General features: G+C 35.8%; 1 protein-coding gene across 1 annotated transcript in view; it reads right to left on the bottom strand.

Moving 5' to 3' along the window:
* LOC103606627 (vacuolar protein sorting-associated protein 13A-like) overlaps positions 1-16,038 on the bottom strand; it is a gene marked incomplete at both ends in the record, with an annotated part of 116,991 nt that extends 100,953 nt beyond the window's left edge. The window contains 13 exons of the mRNA XM_008591191.1: positions 675-789; positions 876-1,065; positions 3,144-3,286; positions 3,599-3,693; positions 3,792-3,794; positions 4,516-4,642; positions 5,129-5,191; positions 7,274-7,445; positions 8,253-8,359; positions 8,552-8,679; positions 15,254-15,308; positions 15,685-15,765; positions 15,979-16,038. Coding sequence (XP_008589413.1) covers positions 675-789; positions 876-1,065; positions 3,144-3,286; positions 3,599-3,693; positions 3,792-3,794; positions 4,516-4,642; positions 5,129-5,191; positions 7,274-7,445; positions 8,253-8,359; positions 8,552-8,679; positions 15,254-15,308; positions 15,685-15,765; positions 15,979-16,038 — 1,339 coding nt within the window. The remainder of the gene's footprint in view (positions 1-674; positions 790-875; positions 1,066-3,143; positions 3,287-3,598; positions 3,694-3,791; positions 3,795-4,515; positions 4,643-5,128; positions 5,192-7,273; positions 7,446-8,252; positions 8,360-8,551; positions 8,680-15,253; positions 15,309-15,684; positions 15,766-15,978) is intronic.
* Positions 16,039-20,720: the final 4,682 nt, after the last annotated feature.

Below are 20,720 nucleotides of genomic sequence, written 5' to 3'. Positions count from 1 at the left end.
CTGTCCCGTACCAGATATCCCTGCGTGCTGCTTGGGTCTGTTTCTAAGACTTTTGCTCTATTGGTCTATTTGTCCGGCCCATAAAACTTTTATTTTCTGAGACCAATATATCAAAATCTAAAACTAATTATAAGAAAGAAAAATGACAGGCCAGTTCCTGTCATGCACAAAGGTTCAAAAATCCTAAACAAAATTTTGCAATTAACTTCAATATGGTTACCTGGTATAAACTTTCTGAGTATAAAAACTGATTATTGTTGTTTCTGCCTTTAAATATAGAAGTACCAAATTAGTTTCCATTAAATTGTATCCAATCCAGAAATATAATAAAGTACCAAAAGTTTAAAGTAATCTTTCCTACCATCACTCTAACATAAATAAATGTTTAATATAGGGTACAGTATTTTCTTTTTTTTTTTTTTGCTGACCACTGCAGGGATCAAACCCCAGACCATGGTGTTATTAGCACTAAGAGGTATAGTATTTAATGGTACCAAAAGTTTAAAGTAATCTTTCCTACCATCACTCTAACATAAATAAATGTTTAATATAGGGCACAGTATTTTCTTTTTTTTTTTTTTGCTGGCCACTGCAGGGATCAAACCCCAGACCATGGTGTTATTAGCACTAAGAGGTATAGTATTTAATTTGCCAACATTAATACTGGCATTTACCTGTTGCTGTCTTATCACGAAATTCTTCAAGTTTTGTCAAAGTTGCTAAAGTGAGCTGGGCTAGATGCACCTCTTTTGGAGGTCTGAAGAATTCCACTATACTATTCACTGTTCTCTGTTGAAATAAGCATCATTAACATGAGGCACAAACTCAAAGCAAATTGAATTATATTAAAACCTGGTAATTTAAAAAATGCTTACTGCATCATATATCATTTCTAAAGGTTCAGCTTCTATGATACACCTTTGAGCAACAGTTTCATCTAATGGATTTATCTCAAATATAATTTGGAAGAGTGACATAGCATTATCCAATGAAGAGAGGAGGCGAGGTTTTTTTGAATTATCTGGTAAGCCCGTAACATGAAAAGAATCTATTTTGGTTTCAAATCTGCATTAAAAAAAAAAGGACAGAAATTAGGAATCAGTACAGTTTTAAAGAATTTTTCAAGTTGAAAATGTAAAATAAAAATTAATGAAAACAACTTCACTTAGCATTTCCTGTGACTCTAGTCCATTCACATCAAAGAAAATATACAATGATTCCTCTGAACTGACATAAACTGACAAAGAATCCTATTCACATGTTGATTTCTATGTTAATAAGCTATAATAAGCTAATGTTTGGTGTACTTACTGATAAAATCTAAAACTGAAGTAACAGTAAATTCCTACAGTGTAAAACTACAAAGTCTCTCATACCTAACACAATTCTATAAACACTTCTCTGAAGAATAAAAATAAGCAATTAAAAACCAAGCACATGGCAGGATTTCCAGAATGGCTACAAGAGCAGGTCAGCAACCCTTCTCCTCACCAAACCAACCAATGAAACAACTAGTAAAAATTATAAAGCTTCTGAAAATTGACCTAAGGACATACACTCAACAGAAAAACATTTACTCAAGAAAATCTACTAAAACTTGGTGACATCAAGGGACAGTCTGTGGCATCTGAGCTACAGTTATCTCCCACCTTCAGCCCCACACTCTCTTACAGAAAGTCTATGCTCAGGTAAGTGCAGCTAAGATGATGGGGGCTCCTCTTTCATCAGCTCCAAGTCTAGGGCTACAGTTTCAACATCAAGAAGGACAGGCAGGCAGCGTTTCTCCCTTCCACCCACCTATATGTTTCAAAAACTCTATTCCAGGCAAGAACTGCCGAGAGGTCTGGGGTTCCCTTTCCCCACCCACCTCCCATTTATAGAGTAAGGGTCTGACCCAGGAGCCACATTCCAAGAATACTGGGGCCCCAATTGTACCTCCAACATTTTGTCTTAAAGCATAAGTTCCATTCTGGTGAGCATACCCTAGTGAAGTTCACATAGCAAACTGGTAACTCTGCCCAAAGAGACTGACACAATACATACATAGTCATGCGCTGCATACTGATGTTTTGGTCAATAACAGACTGCATGCATGACATTGGTCCCATAAGGTTATAACAGAACTGAAAAATATCACTATTGTTGTAGCCATCTTAACATCGTAGCGCAATTACCCAATTTTTAAAATAAATTTATTGTGGCCTAACCATGCAGTGTTTATAGTCTATAGTACTATACATAATGTCCTACGCCTTCACATTCACTGAGCAATCACTCACTGACTCATCCAGAGCAACTTTTAGTCATGCAAGCTCCATTCATGGTAAGTGCCCTATACACGTATAGCATTTTTTATCTTTAAAACCATATTTTTACTGTATCTTTTCTATGTTTAGATATACAAATATTCACCACTGCATTGCCTACAGTATTCAATACAGTAAAACATGCTGTACAGGTTTGCAGACTAGGAGCGACAGGCTATCCTATATAGCCTAGGTTTGTGTAAGTACACTTGATGTTCACACAATGACAGTATCAACTAACAGTGCATTTCTCAGAATGTATCCCCGTCACTAAGCGACACATAACTATAGAACAAAGACAGGTTCATGCTTAAAGATACTGTTGAAAACAATGGCAATTTCCATGAAACTAGCAGCAACAAATAAAACAGCAGACCAACTATAAGTTTAATAGACAGAGCCAAGAAAAGAGATGCCAAGTAGGTCCCTCCCGGGATCACACTCATTCTACGGCTGGGAAAGAGCTGCATGCATATGCTAGGTTGCACCACGAAAGAGAAATTAGAGGACTACGATAACACTTGTCCCCAAGTCACATACACACTCATTAATAAAGAACAAAATCCATACTGGCTCAGGGTGCTTAAGGACAACCTTTTACCAATCACCAAACAATAAATTATTCTTAGCAACAGTTTATTCCCATTCTTAGGAAATGAGTTTTAAAATAAATTCATACTCATCCTTGGTGGTTGAAGAAACTGTGAGCATGCCCAGATCTGTGCCCTCTCAGGAGCAACCAGAGAGAAACCTCATGAGTTTCTAGTCCCTGGCTAAACATGAAGCAAAACCATAAACTTACAATGTCAATATACAAGAAAATAAATTAATACTTACTTTATTGCTTGTGCCCCTGGTCTTTGTACAATCAAACTGCTAAATTCTTCTATTACAACATCTAACAGCTCAGGTGTTTGTTGTTTTTCTCTTAGAACAACAGATATACTTTTCAAGTGAACAAAAAACTTCATGGCTTCAAACTAGAGTATATTCAGAATAAAATGGAAAAATATATATATATACATAAACACAAAAAATAATCTTATTAATATAGTTCATTCACTTCAAAAACCACAAAATATTTTGAAAACAACCCTTTATCCATTAAAAAAATCGCCTCATTAACACCAAAAAACAAAGGACAATTTTTACCACTACCTTAGAGATTAAAACAAATGTAATTACAACCCAGAAAAAGATCACAGAACACGTCAGTAACATATACTTCTGAAAGGATTAAAAATAGGCATATGTAACATTAAACTCCAAAGTGAAAGCAAAAAAAATCTTACTGTTTTTGGCAAGGTTGGATCAACTGCTGTTTCACTATAGCCAATTGCTTCATAGAGTAAAGCTTTTTCTTCAGGAGTCAACATTTCTTCAAGAACTACAAATCATAAAGAAGTGCTTTGTGCTCTTAAATGATAACAATATAAAACTAACACATAATTTAGCTGCCTTTAATAAACAAAATGCAAAATTTACTTTCTTTTTCCAATACTTTTAAGAATTTATAACCAATAAATGTTAGGATGGCACTGGGAATTTTTCAAGTTATTCTTCAAAAATATAAATTGATAGATATATAAATGTAGCACTATAAATTTCTAAATGTTTGTATTAAGCAAGAACTCCAAAATGGCTAACTGTATTGGGTAGCACGGTGTTAAGCAACACCCTTAGCATACAAAGCAGGTAATATTAGTATCATAATTATCCCCCATTTAACGGATGATAAAACGGAGGTTTAGAAAGCATAAACAATTTGCCAGTCCCACACTGCTAATAAGTGATAGATCCAAGAGGTACACCTAAGTACTGAAGCTTCCAAAGCTATGATCTTAAGCATTTCAATAAGAAACAAAAATCTTTCCGAGAAACAATGGTTTACACCACTGTGGAATTTTTATTATCTATTACTGTGCTGTATGCATTCACTAAATTCTATGGCCATAAAGCTCTTTTGTAAGTATTAGTAGATTAAAAAGTTTATCTTTGTTTGACTTATATACATTTAAAAATGTTTTAATAGTAATTTTATTGATAATAAATTTAAACAATATATTACTGTTTATATACACAAACAAGGTCTAATTTATTTTGAGAGAAAATTTTCTGCAAAACTTCATTTTCAGGGGCCGGCCCGGTGGCACACTGCGCTAGTGCGCCGCTTGGGAAGCGCAGAGGCGCTCCCGCCGAGGGTTCGGACCAGGTTTAACATCTGGTTGTTCTTTAGTTTTTCGTTCTGACCAAGTCCACAGCCAGCTAAACCACCCTTTATTATCCTCTGGATCTTTGACCCCTTCTTTGTAAATCCTGTATCCAGCTTTCTTTGCCTAAAATGAATAAATTTTCAAATAAATGATAAATTATCCTTTATTTAGCATTCAAAAGAAATAGAAGCATATTTCCAAAACTTACTTACCGAGTGAATAAATGTAAATGATATAAACATTGACAAGAGAATATAGTGACTGCAACAGTAGGCAAACATAAGAATTTAGGATTATCACATAGTTCTCCCCACTATCTTATAAGAGATGGTGCTCTTGGGAAAAAAAAAAAAAATTGATTTTTAACCTTCACATGAAATCTGAATATTTGACAAGGCCAATTATTTAGCAAAAAAATTTTCCATAGAAATCTCTGTCTGATTTAAATGGATGTGGCAAAACATTAAATCAAATTTTTCCACAAAAAAGGAAATTTGAACCTTTTTTAGGAAACAGTATGTTACAGGACAATACTAATAACATCATGTCTGTCATATCTACATAGAAATTAAATTTATTTTCACTAACTGAAAGATAATCTGGAATTACCTCGACTTCTGCCTGTTGTCTAGCTATAGTTATATTAAAAACATCCAGGGTTTTTTCCAGCTCCTGAAATTACAAACGAAAATGTGTTAACTTTACATAAATAACTTTACATAAATAACTTTAGCATATAATCTATCAATCTATTAAGTCGCTATACTAAAGAAAAGACATGATAGGAAGCAGAATCAGAACATCAATACAACATTTGCAAATATATCCAGCTTGGAAATTAATAAGTTAGAGTAACTTTTTGAACAAAGAAATCATACACATCATGCATATGAGAGTTACAAACTCTGCAAGAGTTACAAATACTAAGACGCCATATGTGCATTATTTAAAATGACTTTTATTTGGGTTTTAACTACAGTTAAGGGTAAACATACTAGTGTCATTTTCAACTAAAAATATAATTATAAATCCTTCATATTATGTGTATACTCTGAATCCCATCATTAAGATATTCTAAGTAAACCTAGATACACTTAAAACTTACTTTTATACATTTTTTGAAATTGTTATGGCTACTGAAATAATCTGAGATTGCTAATTCTTTCATCATATTTATACATTTCCATGATTACTCTGGCGAGTTTCATGCTTAAGCCACTTTCTTCCCCCCCTTAAGCCACTTTCTATTATCTAGAAAACAGCTTAATTCAGGGTTCTAGTGTCCAGCAGACTTGGAGGATTCAGGTTATGATCCTGTGAAGGTTAACTCTAGGTGTCAACCTGATTAGATTAAGGAATACTGAGAAACCTGGTAAAGCTATCTTTTTAGGTGTGTCCATGAGGGTGTATCCAAATGATATTAGCATGGGAGCCTGAGTGGACTGGGTAGGAGAGATTAGCCCACAATATGGGCAGGAATCATTCAATTTGCTGGGGGTCCAGAGAGAATAAAAAATGGAAAAAAAAGATGAATCTCGCTATGTATCAGCTGGAGCTGGGATACACTCTTCTCTTCTGTCTGCAGACATCAGAGCTCGAAGCTCTTCAGCTTTCGAGTTCCACGACTTATGCCAAAAGCACCATTGGCTTCCCTGGTTTTCAGGCCTCTGGACTTGGACTGAACCATGTTACCAGCATCCAGTTTGCAGATGGCCTATTGTGGGACTTCTCTTCACAGTTGTCTGAACTAATTTCCCTAATAAATCCCGTCATTTGTTTATAACATATCCTATTGATTCTGTCTCTCTGGAGAAACCTAACACAGATACAAAATTTAAAAATCAGAAACCACTCTACAGTGCCTCTAAACCCAAGCATTACTAATAACACAGGTCTTCAGAAAGTCTCCCACTTTGAAAATAAAAGCCAAACTCAATCTTTAGGGAGTTCCCACTTGGAAATCCATTCTGGATTCAGAATGGTTACATTACTTTCAAGAGGCTAACTGCCTTTAGTCTCTCTAAGCTGTACTTGATCCATGTATAAAAGAGTCCTTTTTAGAATATGACATAATTCTTAAAGATAAGACTAATACAAGAATAATATCTCAACACAGATAATTAAATGTAAAGTTGCTGGTTAAGACTAGAGATACCACAACAATTAACAGAGAAAAAAAAAGAGCTCTGTATGGTCAAAAAATTCAGGGAAGTTCATGTAAAAGATGAGACAAGTAAAACATCAGAGATAGATACAATTGGAATAGGCAGAGAGATGAGGAAAGGCAGATAGCATATATAAGTACAGGCATGGCTATAAGAATGAGCATTACACCTACAGAAGTCAGAAAAACTTATTTAATTAATGCACAGTCAGATGGTAACACGGGGAAAACCAGTGGTGACAGATAAGGTAAGGCTTTGAAAGCAACACAGAGAAGTTTGGAATCAAAGTAGTAAACACTTTTTAGGCTTTTGAGGTTAAAAATGACATAATAATAAAGTGAGGCTTCAAGTCACTATTTGTATGAACCCAAATCCCTTCAGATTGAGAATAATCTCAAATTTCAAAAGCTTACAGGAGAATTTCACCAGAACTTATATTAAAGTGAACTTACGAACAAAGGTACAAAAAAGTCTAAGTAGAAGAGACAGAGAACAGTCAGTAAAAATGAAAGCAAACAAGTAGGAAGTATTACGTCACTAAAGACTAAGGAGGAGTTATGTACAAAATATTCAGTTTTTAAATGCTAACCTCCAAAGACGTGAGAATTTCACCAGATGGCTTCTTACTTGTTAACTTTTTTTTATACAGTTCTTTATATTGCTTCACTCTTTGCCTATGTTCGTTAATATGCTTCCATGACCACATCCGTAACCTGGGGCAAACATTTACTTCAAGAACACCATGTATAGCGTAAGCCCACCTAGTTAGAAGACAAAAAGAAAAACCCCCACTTCACACACTCAACTCAACAGTATGAAATATAACTGATATTGCTTCTACTCCAACAGCATACATAACTACTATACAGACTATGAAAATGGTATATTACCTGAGCACTTCCTTTTTACCAACCCATTTGCATTAACAATTCATAAATTATTAATCTTACCCCTTTCCTAGGTACAAATAAACAAAATCACTCAGTTTTGTTAAAATATAGCTTTACACAAGAACAATTAGGATATTAACTGACAGATAATAGTCAACTGAAAGAATAATTAGAACTTCTGGAAATTAGAGAATAGCTTAAAAACTGGAGTAACAAGACTTTTGAATTTTAAGATAGAATTATACTGCATAGATTCCCATAAACTTTTCAGGTTATAAAATATAGGTTTAGTAATATAGATTTAGTATACCTTATAGGAGGTTTGAAAGAAAAAAAAAAAAAAGGGCACCACTAGAAAACAAACCAGGATATAGTTTTTTAATTATTCCAAAAATATAATAAATAAAAAATAAGATAGTTTTTAATTATCCCTCTACAGTTAATGAAAACTATGGTATTCTAGTATCTCCTGTTGTGAATTGTGTTAGGAAGGATCTATTATGTCAATTTCATAAACATAATAAGCAAAAGCAGCTACATGTTTCTAGCCAAAAATCAAATTACAGTTTGTATCAGGCCTAAAAAGAGTATCTTAAAAAATTATTCTGAAAGTCAAGAAACTTAATTTTATGCCATATTTTTTAAATATTAAAAAAATATAAAAATAAGGCATTTTACCATTCCCTTGCATGGTAGTGAAGAGGTACATCAGGTTTGAATTTCCTGTAAGGCAGATTTTGTGTCATCATATCAACTGATTCAAGAAGCTCCACAACACTGAAATACTAAAGAATGGAAAAATTAAAGCTCGTAAATATTTCAGATTTTTTGTTCAATTGTTGAAGATAAAAGTTAAATGACTTTTTAAAGAAAATTTTACCATATAACGTTAGACATTTTAGAAAAACATTTAAAGTCTTAGTTTTGCTTTTATCAAATAATAATTCATAATTGAAAATTTCATTTAAGGAAATCACCTGTGGTTTATTAAATTCAATTGCTATGCTATGTAACTCAACATCCAGGTTCACTTTTGGGTCAGAAAAGTCAAAATCTGATCGGCGATTCATCTGAAGTTTGGCATTAGCAGATATGGGGCGAAATACTGGAAAATAATACAAATTTAAAAAATTGAGTTATATTTCAAAAGTCTCAAGGCACTAAAGGGATCAAGCTGAGAACACTGATTTTCATTTCTTTTATACCATTTCTACAGTTCCTACATGTCTACACCGCCATGATTTGGTCAGATGAACTGTTAGTGGAGAAGATTCTTTTATCTTTTCCTGTTTATAATTCATTTTGTGTTCTATAAGTACAATAAAGGCTAACCGAACTTTCTCTCAAGACACCAGCATAACACTTTTTTTTTTTTTTGGACCGGTAAGGTTATCGGAACCCTAGGCTTGGTGTTGTCTGCACCATGCTCAGCCAGTGAGCACACCGGCCATCCCTATATAGGATCCAAACCCGCGGCCTCGGTGCTTCCAGCGCTGCACTCTCCCAAGTGAGCCACAGGGTCAGCCCACCAGTACAACTCTTAAAAGCACAAACATTCTTTATGAAGAAAATAGTCCAATAAAATAGTTTTAATTAAAGTACAGTTTAGAAAACAAATGAACACTAGAAATGCTTAAAAAGAAAAAAGATTATATTTAACACTAACATCCATTATAAAGTTATAAGTTCTGAATTTCTGGTCAATTTCTCTGTATCCACCTGTTCCTCCTTTTAGCTTGTAAAAGAAGGGCAGAGAAGAAGGGTGAGAGTTTGCCCAGGATTATCTGTTTGCCTCAACCCATAATCTAAGATAAATTACTCTCAACTGTTTGTATTTAGTGCATACAAATAATACAAAGAAAAAGAACCATGCAGAAGGAAATCAGTAACAGCAGAAGCTAGACAGAGATCAACTAGTAAATTATAAGCTAATTTTTTATACAAAGATACTATACAGTTGTCTCTCAGTATCTGTGAAGGGACTGAGTTCACGAGGATCCCCATGGATACCAATATCCGAGCATGCTCAAGTTCCTTATATAAAAAGGCATTGTAACTGCATATAACCTATGCATATTCTCCCTAAATCTTTTTTTTTTTTCCCTTTTTGTCTTTTTTACTGACCGGTAACGGAACTGCAACCCTCAGTGTCGCACCCGTTCAATTGCTATGCTATGTAACTCAACATCCAGGTTCACTTTTGGGTCAGAAAAGTCAAAATCTGATCGGCGATTCATCTGAAGTTTGGCATTAGCAGATATGGGGCGAAATACTGGAAAATAATACAAATTTAAAAAATTGAGTTATATTTCAAAAGTCTCAAGGCACTAAAGGGATCAAGCTGAGAACACTGATTTTCATTTCTTTTATACCATTTCTACAGTTCCTACATGTCTACACCGCCATGATTTGGTCAGATGAACTGTTAGTGGAGAAGATTCTTTTATCTTTTCCTGTTTATAATTCATTTTGTGTTCTATAAGTACAATAAAGGCTAACCGAACTTTCTCTCAAGACACCAGCATAACACTTTTTTTTTTTTTTGGACCGGTAAGGTTATCGGAACCCTAGGCTTGGTGTTGTCTGCACCATGCTCAGCCAGTGAGCACACCGGCCATCCCTATATAGGATCCAAACCCGCGGCCTCGGTGCTTCCAGCGCTGCACTCTCCCAAGTGAGCCACAGGGTCAGCCCACCAGTACAACTCTTAAAAGCACAAACATTCTTTATGAAGAAAATAGTCCAATAAAATAGTTTTAATTAAAGTACAGTTTAGAAAACAAATGAACACTAGAAATGCTTAAAAAGAAAAAAGATTATATTTAACACTAACATCCATTATAAAGTTATAAGTTCTGAATTTCTGGTCAATTTCTCTGTATCCACCTGTTCCTCCTTTTAGCTTGTAAAAGAAGGGCAGAGAAGAAGGGTGAGAGTTTGCCCAGGATTATCTGTTTGCCTCAACCCATAATCTAAGATAAATTACTCTCAACTGTTTGTATTTAGTGCATACAAATAATACAAAGAAAAAGAACCATGCAGAAGGAAATCAGTAACAGCAGAAGCTAGACAGAGATCAACTAGTAAATTATAAGCTAATTTTTTATACAAAGATACTATACAGTTGTCTCTCAGTATCTGTGAAGGGACTGAGTTCACGAGGATCCCCATGGATACCAATATCCGAGCATGCTCAAGTTCCTTATATAAAAAGGCATTGTAACTGCATATAACCTATGCATATTCTCCCTAAATCTTTTTTTTTTTTCCCTTTTTGTCTTTTTTACTGACCGGTAACGGGACTGCAACCCTCAGTGTCGCACCCGCACCGGGGACCGGCAACGGGATCGCAACCCTCGGCGCTGCGCACGCACCACGCCCAGCCAACGAGCGGGAACCGGTCTCCACATGGGATCCGAACCCTCGGCGGGAGCGCCGCCGCACTCCCAAGCGGCGCACTCTCCAGTGCGCCACCGGGCCGGCCCTCCCTTAATCTTTAAATCATCTATACATTACTAATAATACCTAATAAAATGTAAATGCTATGCAGTTGTTATGCTGTTTTTTTAATTTGTACTTTTTCCTGTTGTACTGTAATTTTTATTTATTTTTTCCCAAATATATTCAATCTGCAGTTGGTTGAATCCATAGATTCAGAACTCACAGATACGAAGGGCTGATGGTATTCCTCTTGTTTTCATCATCCCCAAGGACTAGCACTTAGTTTTTTACCCATTCAGCATCCATAAATATTTTTCATCAGTAGAAATAAACGCTTAAATGTACTTGTCCGCTTATGTTGCTTATAACAAAATACCTGGAACTGGGTGATATAAGAAAGACATTTATTGCTTACTGTTTCTAAGGCTGGGAAGTCCAAAGTCCATCTGGTGGTGGTGACAGTGACCCAGGGGTCTCACACTGCAAGATGGTAGAAGCAGAGAGAGCAGGGACAGAACAAGAGAGAGACTCTCCTCTTCTTTTAAATCCCTCAGAACCACACCCCTGACCACCATTTTTAATTCATTCACTATGGCACGGTCCTACAATCCAATCACCTCTTCAAGGCCCCACCTTTCAGTTACTATAACAGGATTTCCCACCCTCTTAACAGTCTCAGTGGGGGCTAAGTTCCTAATACATAAAACTTGGTAACACAATTCAAGCTTCACTGAGTTTTGGGGGGACATAATTCAATACACTACATTAAAGATCGTGCTCTTTCTTCCACATTCCATTTTACACTAACACAGTAGGAAAAATCAGTAAATTGGTGACAGAAGCTACCCTGGACCTATAATTCACTGATCCTCCTTTTCTCTGTCCTTCACCTCTGCTTCGTGTCCTCAGTTCCATCCCTACCCTGCTGAAATTCCATCATCAGTTATTTTAATCATTCCCTTGCATTTACTCTAACTCTTTTGCCCTTCTCGCTTCGTCAGTACTTGCTCAGCAAAATCCACTTAACTCCACATCTGCACCTGAGCAGATGAATGTGGCTGGAAAAAAACATACAATCACACTAATCAGTCTCATATTATCATAACCTCACAGATCTTGAGGGTCCTTAATGCTGCTGAGCAATCACGCAACATTCCTTCAGTTCAGGCAACAGCCAAATCCATGCCATAGCCTGTTTTTGTTTAGCTGGGGAAAAAAAAAATTATTTTTACACTTTTAAAGGTTGTTTAAAATAAACAAAGAGGAATATGTGTTGGTGACTATATACAGCATGCAAAATGTAAATTATTTAATCTACTATATGCCCTTTATTAAAAAAATTGCCCAACTNATTATTTTTACACTTTTAAAGGTTGTTTAAAATAAACAAAGAGGAATATGTGTTGGTGACTATATAAAGCATGCAAAATGTAAATTATTTAATCTACTATATGCCCTTTATTAAAAAAATTGCCCAACTCCTACTCTAGCCCAGTGGTTCTCAAACTTTAGAATTCATCAGAATCATCTAGAGATTACTAAAACATCAAATGCTGAGCTTCACCCCCAGAAGTTCTGATTCAGTAGGCTGGGATGGGGCCTAGAAACATGCATTTCTAAGTGATGCTGATCCTGCTAGTTCAAACTGTACTTTGAGAATACTGGCTTAGTCAATTCATTCTCTCACTCACCTACATGACTATTTCATAGCCTCTTTTCCCTCCACAAACCCCCCATGCTATGGTTTGAATGTCGGCTCTAAAATTCTTGTTGAAACTTAATTTCCAAAGTGGCAGGACTGAGAGGTGGGGCCTTAAAGAGGTGACTGGATCATGAGGGCCATTGCCCTCATTAATAGATTTATCATTCATAAATTAATTGATTATTCGTGGATTAATGGTTTAATGAATTAATGAGTTGACGGATCAATGAGTTATCATGGGAGTGGAACTGGTAGCTTTGTAAGAAGAGGAAGAGAGACCTGCCAAGCACATTAGCCCACCCAGCCCCCTCACCATGTGATACACTGAGGTGCCTCACAATTCTGCGGAGTCCCCACCAGGAAGAAGGCACTCACAAGACGTGGACCCTCAACCTTAAACTTCCCAGCCTCCAGAACTGCAAGAAATAAATTTCACCTCCTTATAAATCACCCAATTTTGGGTACTCTGTTATAAGCAGCAGAAAATGAACTGACACCACGGATATTAAAAAATAAATAAATAAATAATAGAAGAGCTAAGAAGAGAAATTCCATAAACTCCTATCACCATATCTACTCATCTACCCAATATTAGGACTTTTCTTATAACTAAAATCTATTTTATAAATGAACCGACCATGCTATCTGTCGCAAAACTCTCCGTTTAAGCACTAGATAACATTCCCTTTCACCCACAACAATCCAAAAATTATCCCCCTTTCTCTCCTGCATCATTAATTTTTCATGTTCTACTGAATCATTACCATCTTAGCCTGTAAGATATAAACAAGCTGTCCTCTCTCCCATTAAATACAAAAACAAATAAACAAAAAGAAACCCTTCATTCTCCCCTCCCTCACCAGCACATACACCAGTTATCAATTTATTGCCTCTGAGCTCCAAATTCAACCTTCAGTACCTGCTCTGAAAAATGGTTTTGAGCCCTTTAAATACTTTTCCTTCACCAGCTAGCATTACATTAAGTTTTATCAGTGGAGGACACTGGAGAGACAGTGGCCTGGCTTCTCCAACACGCTTTAGTGTCTAACTCCTATAGCATGAAAGACTATTTCAGCACCAACCTTTTGCAGTATATGGCAGCTAGAAGCAGCCAGCAGCCAGCAACTTCCCCCAGCACCCTGCTAAGGCAGTTTTGTAGTAAAGTGCATACAGTGAGATGCTTCTCCATGAGGCCCCCTATAGGACAGATTTCCAGATAGTTCCAGACGGTGAATATCCAACAAGTTTTGCTGGCACAGCACTACAGAGACTTTCCTGACATTCTGTAAGCCATGGCTATGTCCTCTCCAATAAGGTGTAGATCTCAGTACTGAGGGAAAGGAGCCCTCTTCTTTGGGCACTCCATCTTAGCCCTTGGGTAGAAGCTGTTCCTTCTATCTACTTTTCCTATATTCTTTTGCATTCTACATTTTATTAGCCAATCCCTTGTTACTCCAAACCCCTCTATTGTATACAATTCTTTGAATTAAACTTTCCCTGTTGAAATTACCATGTGGTGTCCCTCTCTTCAACAGACCCTTGACTGATACACAAGGAAATGACTGTAGGGCGAAGGAGAAATAAGTCAAACATATAAGTACTAGATTTGAGAATTATCAGCATACATGATAGATATCTCTTTTGAATATTTCCTATGAGGAGAGAATCAAAAAATAAAACCAAATACAAACCAATGAAAATAATATTTTAAAAGTGGGCTCAAGAAGCAGTACCATTTGAGGAAATTAATTAAGAGTGATCACGAAGTAGAATACAGAAAAAAAGTATCACTAAAGCCAAGAAAAGAAATACTTTCAGGAATGATTTTCCATAATTAATGACAACAGGCATTCAAATTCAAAAACTAAGTTATCCATCACCAATAAAAATTTACTGAGTGCTCTACGGGTAGAAGAAACTGCACTCCAGTATGTATATGAGGATATTTCAAAAAGATTGGGGAAAAATGAAATTACAAGATATTAAAAATCTTTTCATGAACTTTTTGAAGACCCCTTGTATTTTAGTAACTCATTCATTTACATGCTTATAAAATTTGGAAAACAGAAAAAAGTATAATAAAGAAAATTTTAGCTGTACATTTTTAAAAGAGTAAGATCACACTACTGGCTGTGGCAGCTAGCCTTATTAAACTGTATTTGCTACTTCAAAATGTCTTTATAAACATTATCATTAATTATTATTTAATATCCTTAGAGATTTATCATAATTTATTAACATCCTCTTCTACAGGATATTTTTCCCTACAGTTTTGAAATACAGACCAAAGCTCTCAATTAATAAAGTATATCATGCATTGATGACATACCTAAGCAAAAATCTTCCAAAATATTTATTGAAAAAAATCCACGAATAAGTGGATCTGCGCAATTCAAACCCATGTTGCTTGAGGGTTTGCTTATATTAACTATATAATAGAAAATTTAACATGAAATATCAGTGACATCAACAATGTTGATTTAAAATTTGTACTCACTACTTTAATTATAATTTTTATTTTATGAAATGTACTTACCAAAATCATAACCTTCTGGAACATTTTCATTGACAATGCCTTTCCTCAAACTGTCCTATTAAAAGACAAATTGCTTTTATTTATATTCATACCAATATACCTCTATCCTATAAAATCCTTTTATCTGCAGAGAAAAATGTTTAAAACCAATTTTTTAAAAAAATGACTCAAACTTAGAAGGACTTACTTATGGCAAAATATGAAAGTGGTTAAGCAAAATATCCTTAAACTACTATTATAAAAAAATGCTTGAGGAACTGTTAAGATGTGTGTGTATGTGTGTATGCATGTTTGTGTACAAGCACATCCATATTCACCTTTTTCTGTAAATTCTGCTAATGAATTTTGCCTATGACAATGAATTAAATCTTATGCAAAATATGATAATACCAACAAATATATATACACACATATCAAAAAAATTTACTTACCAATGATTCACCATAATCATTAAGATAAAACATCTGAGACTTCACATTCCAATAGGCAAAAAGGTTATCCAATCGAACTAACTGAAAAAAAATCAAGTTCATTATCTCATTTTCTCTGAAGGATTTTTAATATATGCTCTTCTCAGAAGTCTCAAATAATTAGTAAACCATATCACAGTTAAGCAAATAAACACAATTCACATAAATCTTTATCTGTAGATTATTATTTGCCTTTCTAAATGCCTCTTTCATCAAGTCCACAGGTTGACAAATATAGTATTTCTTTTATTTTACCTTACGAACTAGTTTCTCAGTTTCATCATGTAAACATGGAACCCAGTATTGATCAGTTGTCTGAAAGGAAAAAAGAAGAGTAGTTAAAAAGGTCATCACATTTAAAAATGGCAAAGTAATAAATCATTACCTATCATCCTAGACCACTTTTCCAGAAAATAACTATGAAAACATAGCATTCAGTCAAAGAATATTAGCTGATCACAAGGAAGCCTCTGCTTTCAAGCAACTCATTACTGGTCAAAAAAAAAAAAAAATAGTTACAAAAGAGGCAAATAACTCTAGTATTCTTCTTTGCTGGAGCTAGAGTAGCCCCCTAAAGACCAAGCTGCTAAGATACCCCTTTCCCCTGGGAGTGGAGTCAGCACTGTGCTGCTTTTTGCCCTTCAGGGCCCAAGCAACAGCTGTGCCCTGCCATTCTGGAGTCCCTGCTGCTGCTGCACTTGGCCCAACAGAAGCTGGGACATTGCCAAGTCCCATAATCTAAAGTCACCACTGTATGGTGCCTTACCTCCTCCAGGGTCTAGAGTCATCACTACATAGTGCCACACCTCAATGAGTAAATACTGAGCCCTAATACTCTGGTTCTCAAGTTTTAGCTGTACCCTGCTCCTCAGGCCCAAGCCTCCAAACCACCCCTTTTGCCCAGGGTCAGGCCAGTGCTGTGCCCTGCCCCCAAGGATCAGAATCATAGCTGCAACCAAGTCTACTGGGCTTGAGTTTCCAGGGGGTTCCTCACAGTCACATATCCTGGTCCTGTGGGCAATCTACATCCAACCCTGCAACAGAAAGTGAACCTCCACCCCAAGACCTAGATGCCATATTAGGTTCACAAGACCCTGAACCTAAGATCCAGGCTCCAGAGCCATTCAGAGCACCTGCACCTGGAACCCAGAGCCAATGATGCTGCTTATAGGTCACATCAGACCCAACACCAAGAATGATCCCCTTGGTGAAGTATCCCCACTGTGGGGAAAACAAAAGTAGGAATATCTCAAAAGCCCTTGCCACTGATGACCTTAATACGTCAATACTGCCACAAACTTCTACATCCTTGGTCACTTAGGCACCCAGTTATCAGTGATGCTGATTACAGGTGAAGAAGCTGCTCAGAGACTATACCACGGTATCGATATGAAACTAGAATCAACATACCCTTCCCAACCAATACACTAAGATCCATCTGCAGGGGAAAGACTTTGAAAGTCACTCTGTAAAGCTTGGAAGAGGTGATTCTATCACCAGATGGACAGACAATAACACGGGGACACAAGAAACATGAAAAAGCAAGGACACATGACAATGCCAAAGGGACACAATAGCATTCTAGTGACAGATCCCAAAGAAAAAGAAATATACAAACTGCTGGAAAAAAAATTCAAAACAACAATCTTAAGAAAACTCAAGAAGATACAAGAAAATCCTGAAACACAATTCAACAAAACCTGTAAAATCATGATACAAACAAGAAATTTAACAGAGACAAATGTCATTAAAAAAAAAAAACCAAACAGAAGTCCTACAGATAAAGAAATCAATGAATAAAATAAAAAATACAATACAAAGGTCAACAGCAGACTACAGCAACATACAAAAACCAGCAGTGTTTCTATACACCAACAATGAACAAGAAATAAAGAAAGCAATCCTGTTTACAACAGCTTTCAAATAAAACATTTAAAAATTAATTTAACAAAGGAGTTGAAAAGTATCTATCTTGAATACTATAAAACACTGACGAAAGAAATTAAAAAGGATACAAAAAAATGGGAAAACATCCCATGTTCATGTATTGGAAGAATATGGTGAAAATGACCATATTAGTCCATTTCTGTTGTATATATAACAAAATACTTGGAACTGGGTACTTTGTAAGAAAACAAAATTTATTGCTTACAGTTTTGGAGCCTGGGAAATCCAAAGCCCAGGGAACGTATCTGGTGAGGATCTTCTTTGGTGGTAGCTTTACAGCAATGCAGGGGTCTCACATGGCAGAAAATGGCAGAACAGAGAGAGAGACACTCTCTCATGCTCTCCTTTTAAAGCCCTCAGAACCATGCCATAACCACCATTATTAATCCACTCATTAGGGCATGGTCATCAGAATCTAATCAACTATTCAAGGCCCCACCTTTCAATTACCATAATAGGATTTCCCATCCTCAACAGTTATAATGGGACTGAGCTTTAACAACTTTGGGGGGCATTCAAGCTACTGCAATGACCATACTACCACAAGTGATTTATGGATTCAATGGAATCCCTACCAAAATACAAATGACATTTAAATAAAAAAATTAAAAAAAAGAACTCCTAAAATGTATATGGAACAACAAAGACTCCAAATAGCCAAAGAAATCCTAAAGCAAAAAGAACAAAGCAGGAGGCACCACATTACCTGACTTCAAAATATACTACAAACTGTAGTAACCAAAACAGCATGGTACTGATAGAAACAGACACATAGCCCAACTGAACAAAACAGAAACCCAGAAATAAATCCGTGTATATACAGCCAATATTTTTCAACAAAGGTACCAACAACACACAATGGGGAAAAAACAGCCTCTTCAATAAATGTTGCTGGGAAAACTGGTTATCCATATTCAGAATAAAACTAGACCCCTGCTATGGATTGAATTGTCTCCCCCAAGGGTTCATGTATTAAATCCCACTGTAACAGTGTTGAGGGTGTGAAATCCTATTAAGGTCATTGAAAGGTGGGGCTTTTAAGAGGTTATTAGATTGTGAGGACAATGCCCTAGTAAATGGATTGATCCATTCATGCAGTAATAAATTGATGGTTTAATGGTGGTAATGAGCATGACTCTGATGGCTTTATAAGGAAAGCAAGTGAGCAGGTTAGCTCTCTCTCGCTCAAGCCATTCTACATATGATAACATGCATCACTGTAGAGGCACTACCACCAAGGCCCTCATCACACGAGCCCTCTGGATTGTGGATTTTTCAGCCTGCCAACTGTAAGAAATAAATTCTATTTCTTTATAATTCAACCAGTTTCAGGTATTCCATATAAGCAACAGAAACAGACTAACACAACCCCAATCACTCAACATGCATAAAAATAAACTCAAAATAAATTAACGACTTAAACATAAGACTTGAAACTATAAAGCTATTAGAAGAAAACATGGAAATGCTTCAGGACATTGGTCTGGGCAAAAATTTTATGGAAAAGACTTCTAAAGCACAGGCAACAAAAGCAAAAATAGACAAGACTACATCAAACTAATAAAGCACAGAAAAGGAAACAAAGAGAAAACCTGCAGAATGGGAGAAAATATTTGCAATCCCTATGCATCCAACAAGGGATTAATATCCCGAATATACAAAGAACTCAAAAACTCAACAGCAAAATAACAAATAATCCAATTAATAAATGGGCAACTGAGCTGAATATACTTCCTCAAAAGAAGACATATGAATGGTCAACAGATACATGAAAAAATATTCAACAACACTAATCATCAGGGAAATGCAAATCAAAACCTCAATGAAATACCATCCCACTCCAGTTAGAATGGCCATTACCAAAAAACCCAGAAAATAACAAATGCTGGAGAGGATGTGGAGAAAGAGGAACTCATACACTCTTGGTAGGAACATCAATTAGTTCAGCCATTATGGAAAACAGTATGAAGTCCCTCAAAAAACTAACACTAGAACTACCATGTGACCCAGCAATGCCACTACTGGGTATATATCAAAAAGAAAGGAAATCAGTATATCAAAGAGATATTTGCACTCCCATGTTTATTGCAGCACTATTCACAATAGCCAAGATATGAAACTGACCCAAGTGTACATCAACAGATGAATGGATGAAGAAATAAAAAGGGTATATATATACAACGGAATACTATTCAGCCATAAAAATTAATGAAATCCTGTCATTTGCAGCAACATGATTGGACTCCGAGGACATCATGTTAGGTGAAATAAGTCGGGGACAGAAAAAGAAATACTGCATGTTCTCAATCATATGTGTAAGCTGCAGAAAATTGATCACACAGAAGTACAGACAGGGAGGGGGGATAGTAAGAGGTTGGGTAACCAATACAAAATTACAGCTAGATTGGAGGAATAAGAGCAAGTGTTCTAGAGTACTACAGAGTGACTATAATTAACAATTTATTATATTCTTTCAATGTGCTAGAAGAGAGGATTTTGAATGTTCCCAACACAAAGAAATTAGAAACGTTTAAGGTAATGAAAAAAGAAAAAACATCAGTGCAAGATTTCAGAGGAGAAGGAAGGGAGAGATGAATGGGTAGAGCACAGAAGATTTTTAGGGCAGTGAAACTATTTTGCATGATACTGTAATGGTAAATATATTACATTAGGAATTTGGCAAAACCCACAGAACTGCAAAACACAAAGAGGAAATCCTAATGTAAAACTGAGTAGTAATAATACATCAACATTGGTTCATAATTGTAACAATGTACCGCACTAATGCAAGATGGTTAATAACAGGAGAAACTGAGAGGGGGATGTGAACTGTCTGTACTTTCTGTTCACTTTTTCTGTAAACCTAAATTGCTTTAAAGATAAACTCTATTACAAAAACAGAAAAAGAAATCATACACAAAATCCAATGATATAACAAATAAAAAGCATTTAATGAAATACTATACAGTGGTTAAATGAATTGGCAGCACAGATAAATGTCAAAAACACCGTGAAGGGAAAAAGAAAATTTATAGAAGAATCACACAAAA

Source organism: Galeopterus variegatus, unplaced genomic scaffold (genome assembly GCF_000696425.1).
Source record: "Galeopterus variegatus unplaced genomic scaffold, G_variegatus-3.0.2 Scaffold6748, whole genome shotgun sequence".
In the NCBI taxonomy this organism is placed as follows: Eukaryota; Metazoa; Chordata; class Mammalia; order Dermoptera; family Cynocephalidae; genus Galeopterus; species Galeopterus variegatus.
Note: the sequence above shows the minus strand (reverse complement) of the source record. Positions and strands in the feature narration are given on the sequence as shown.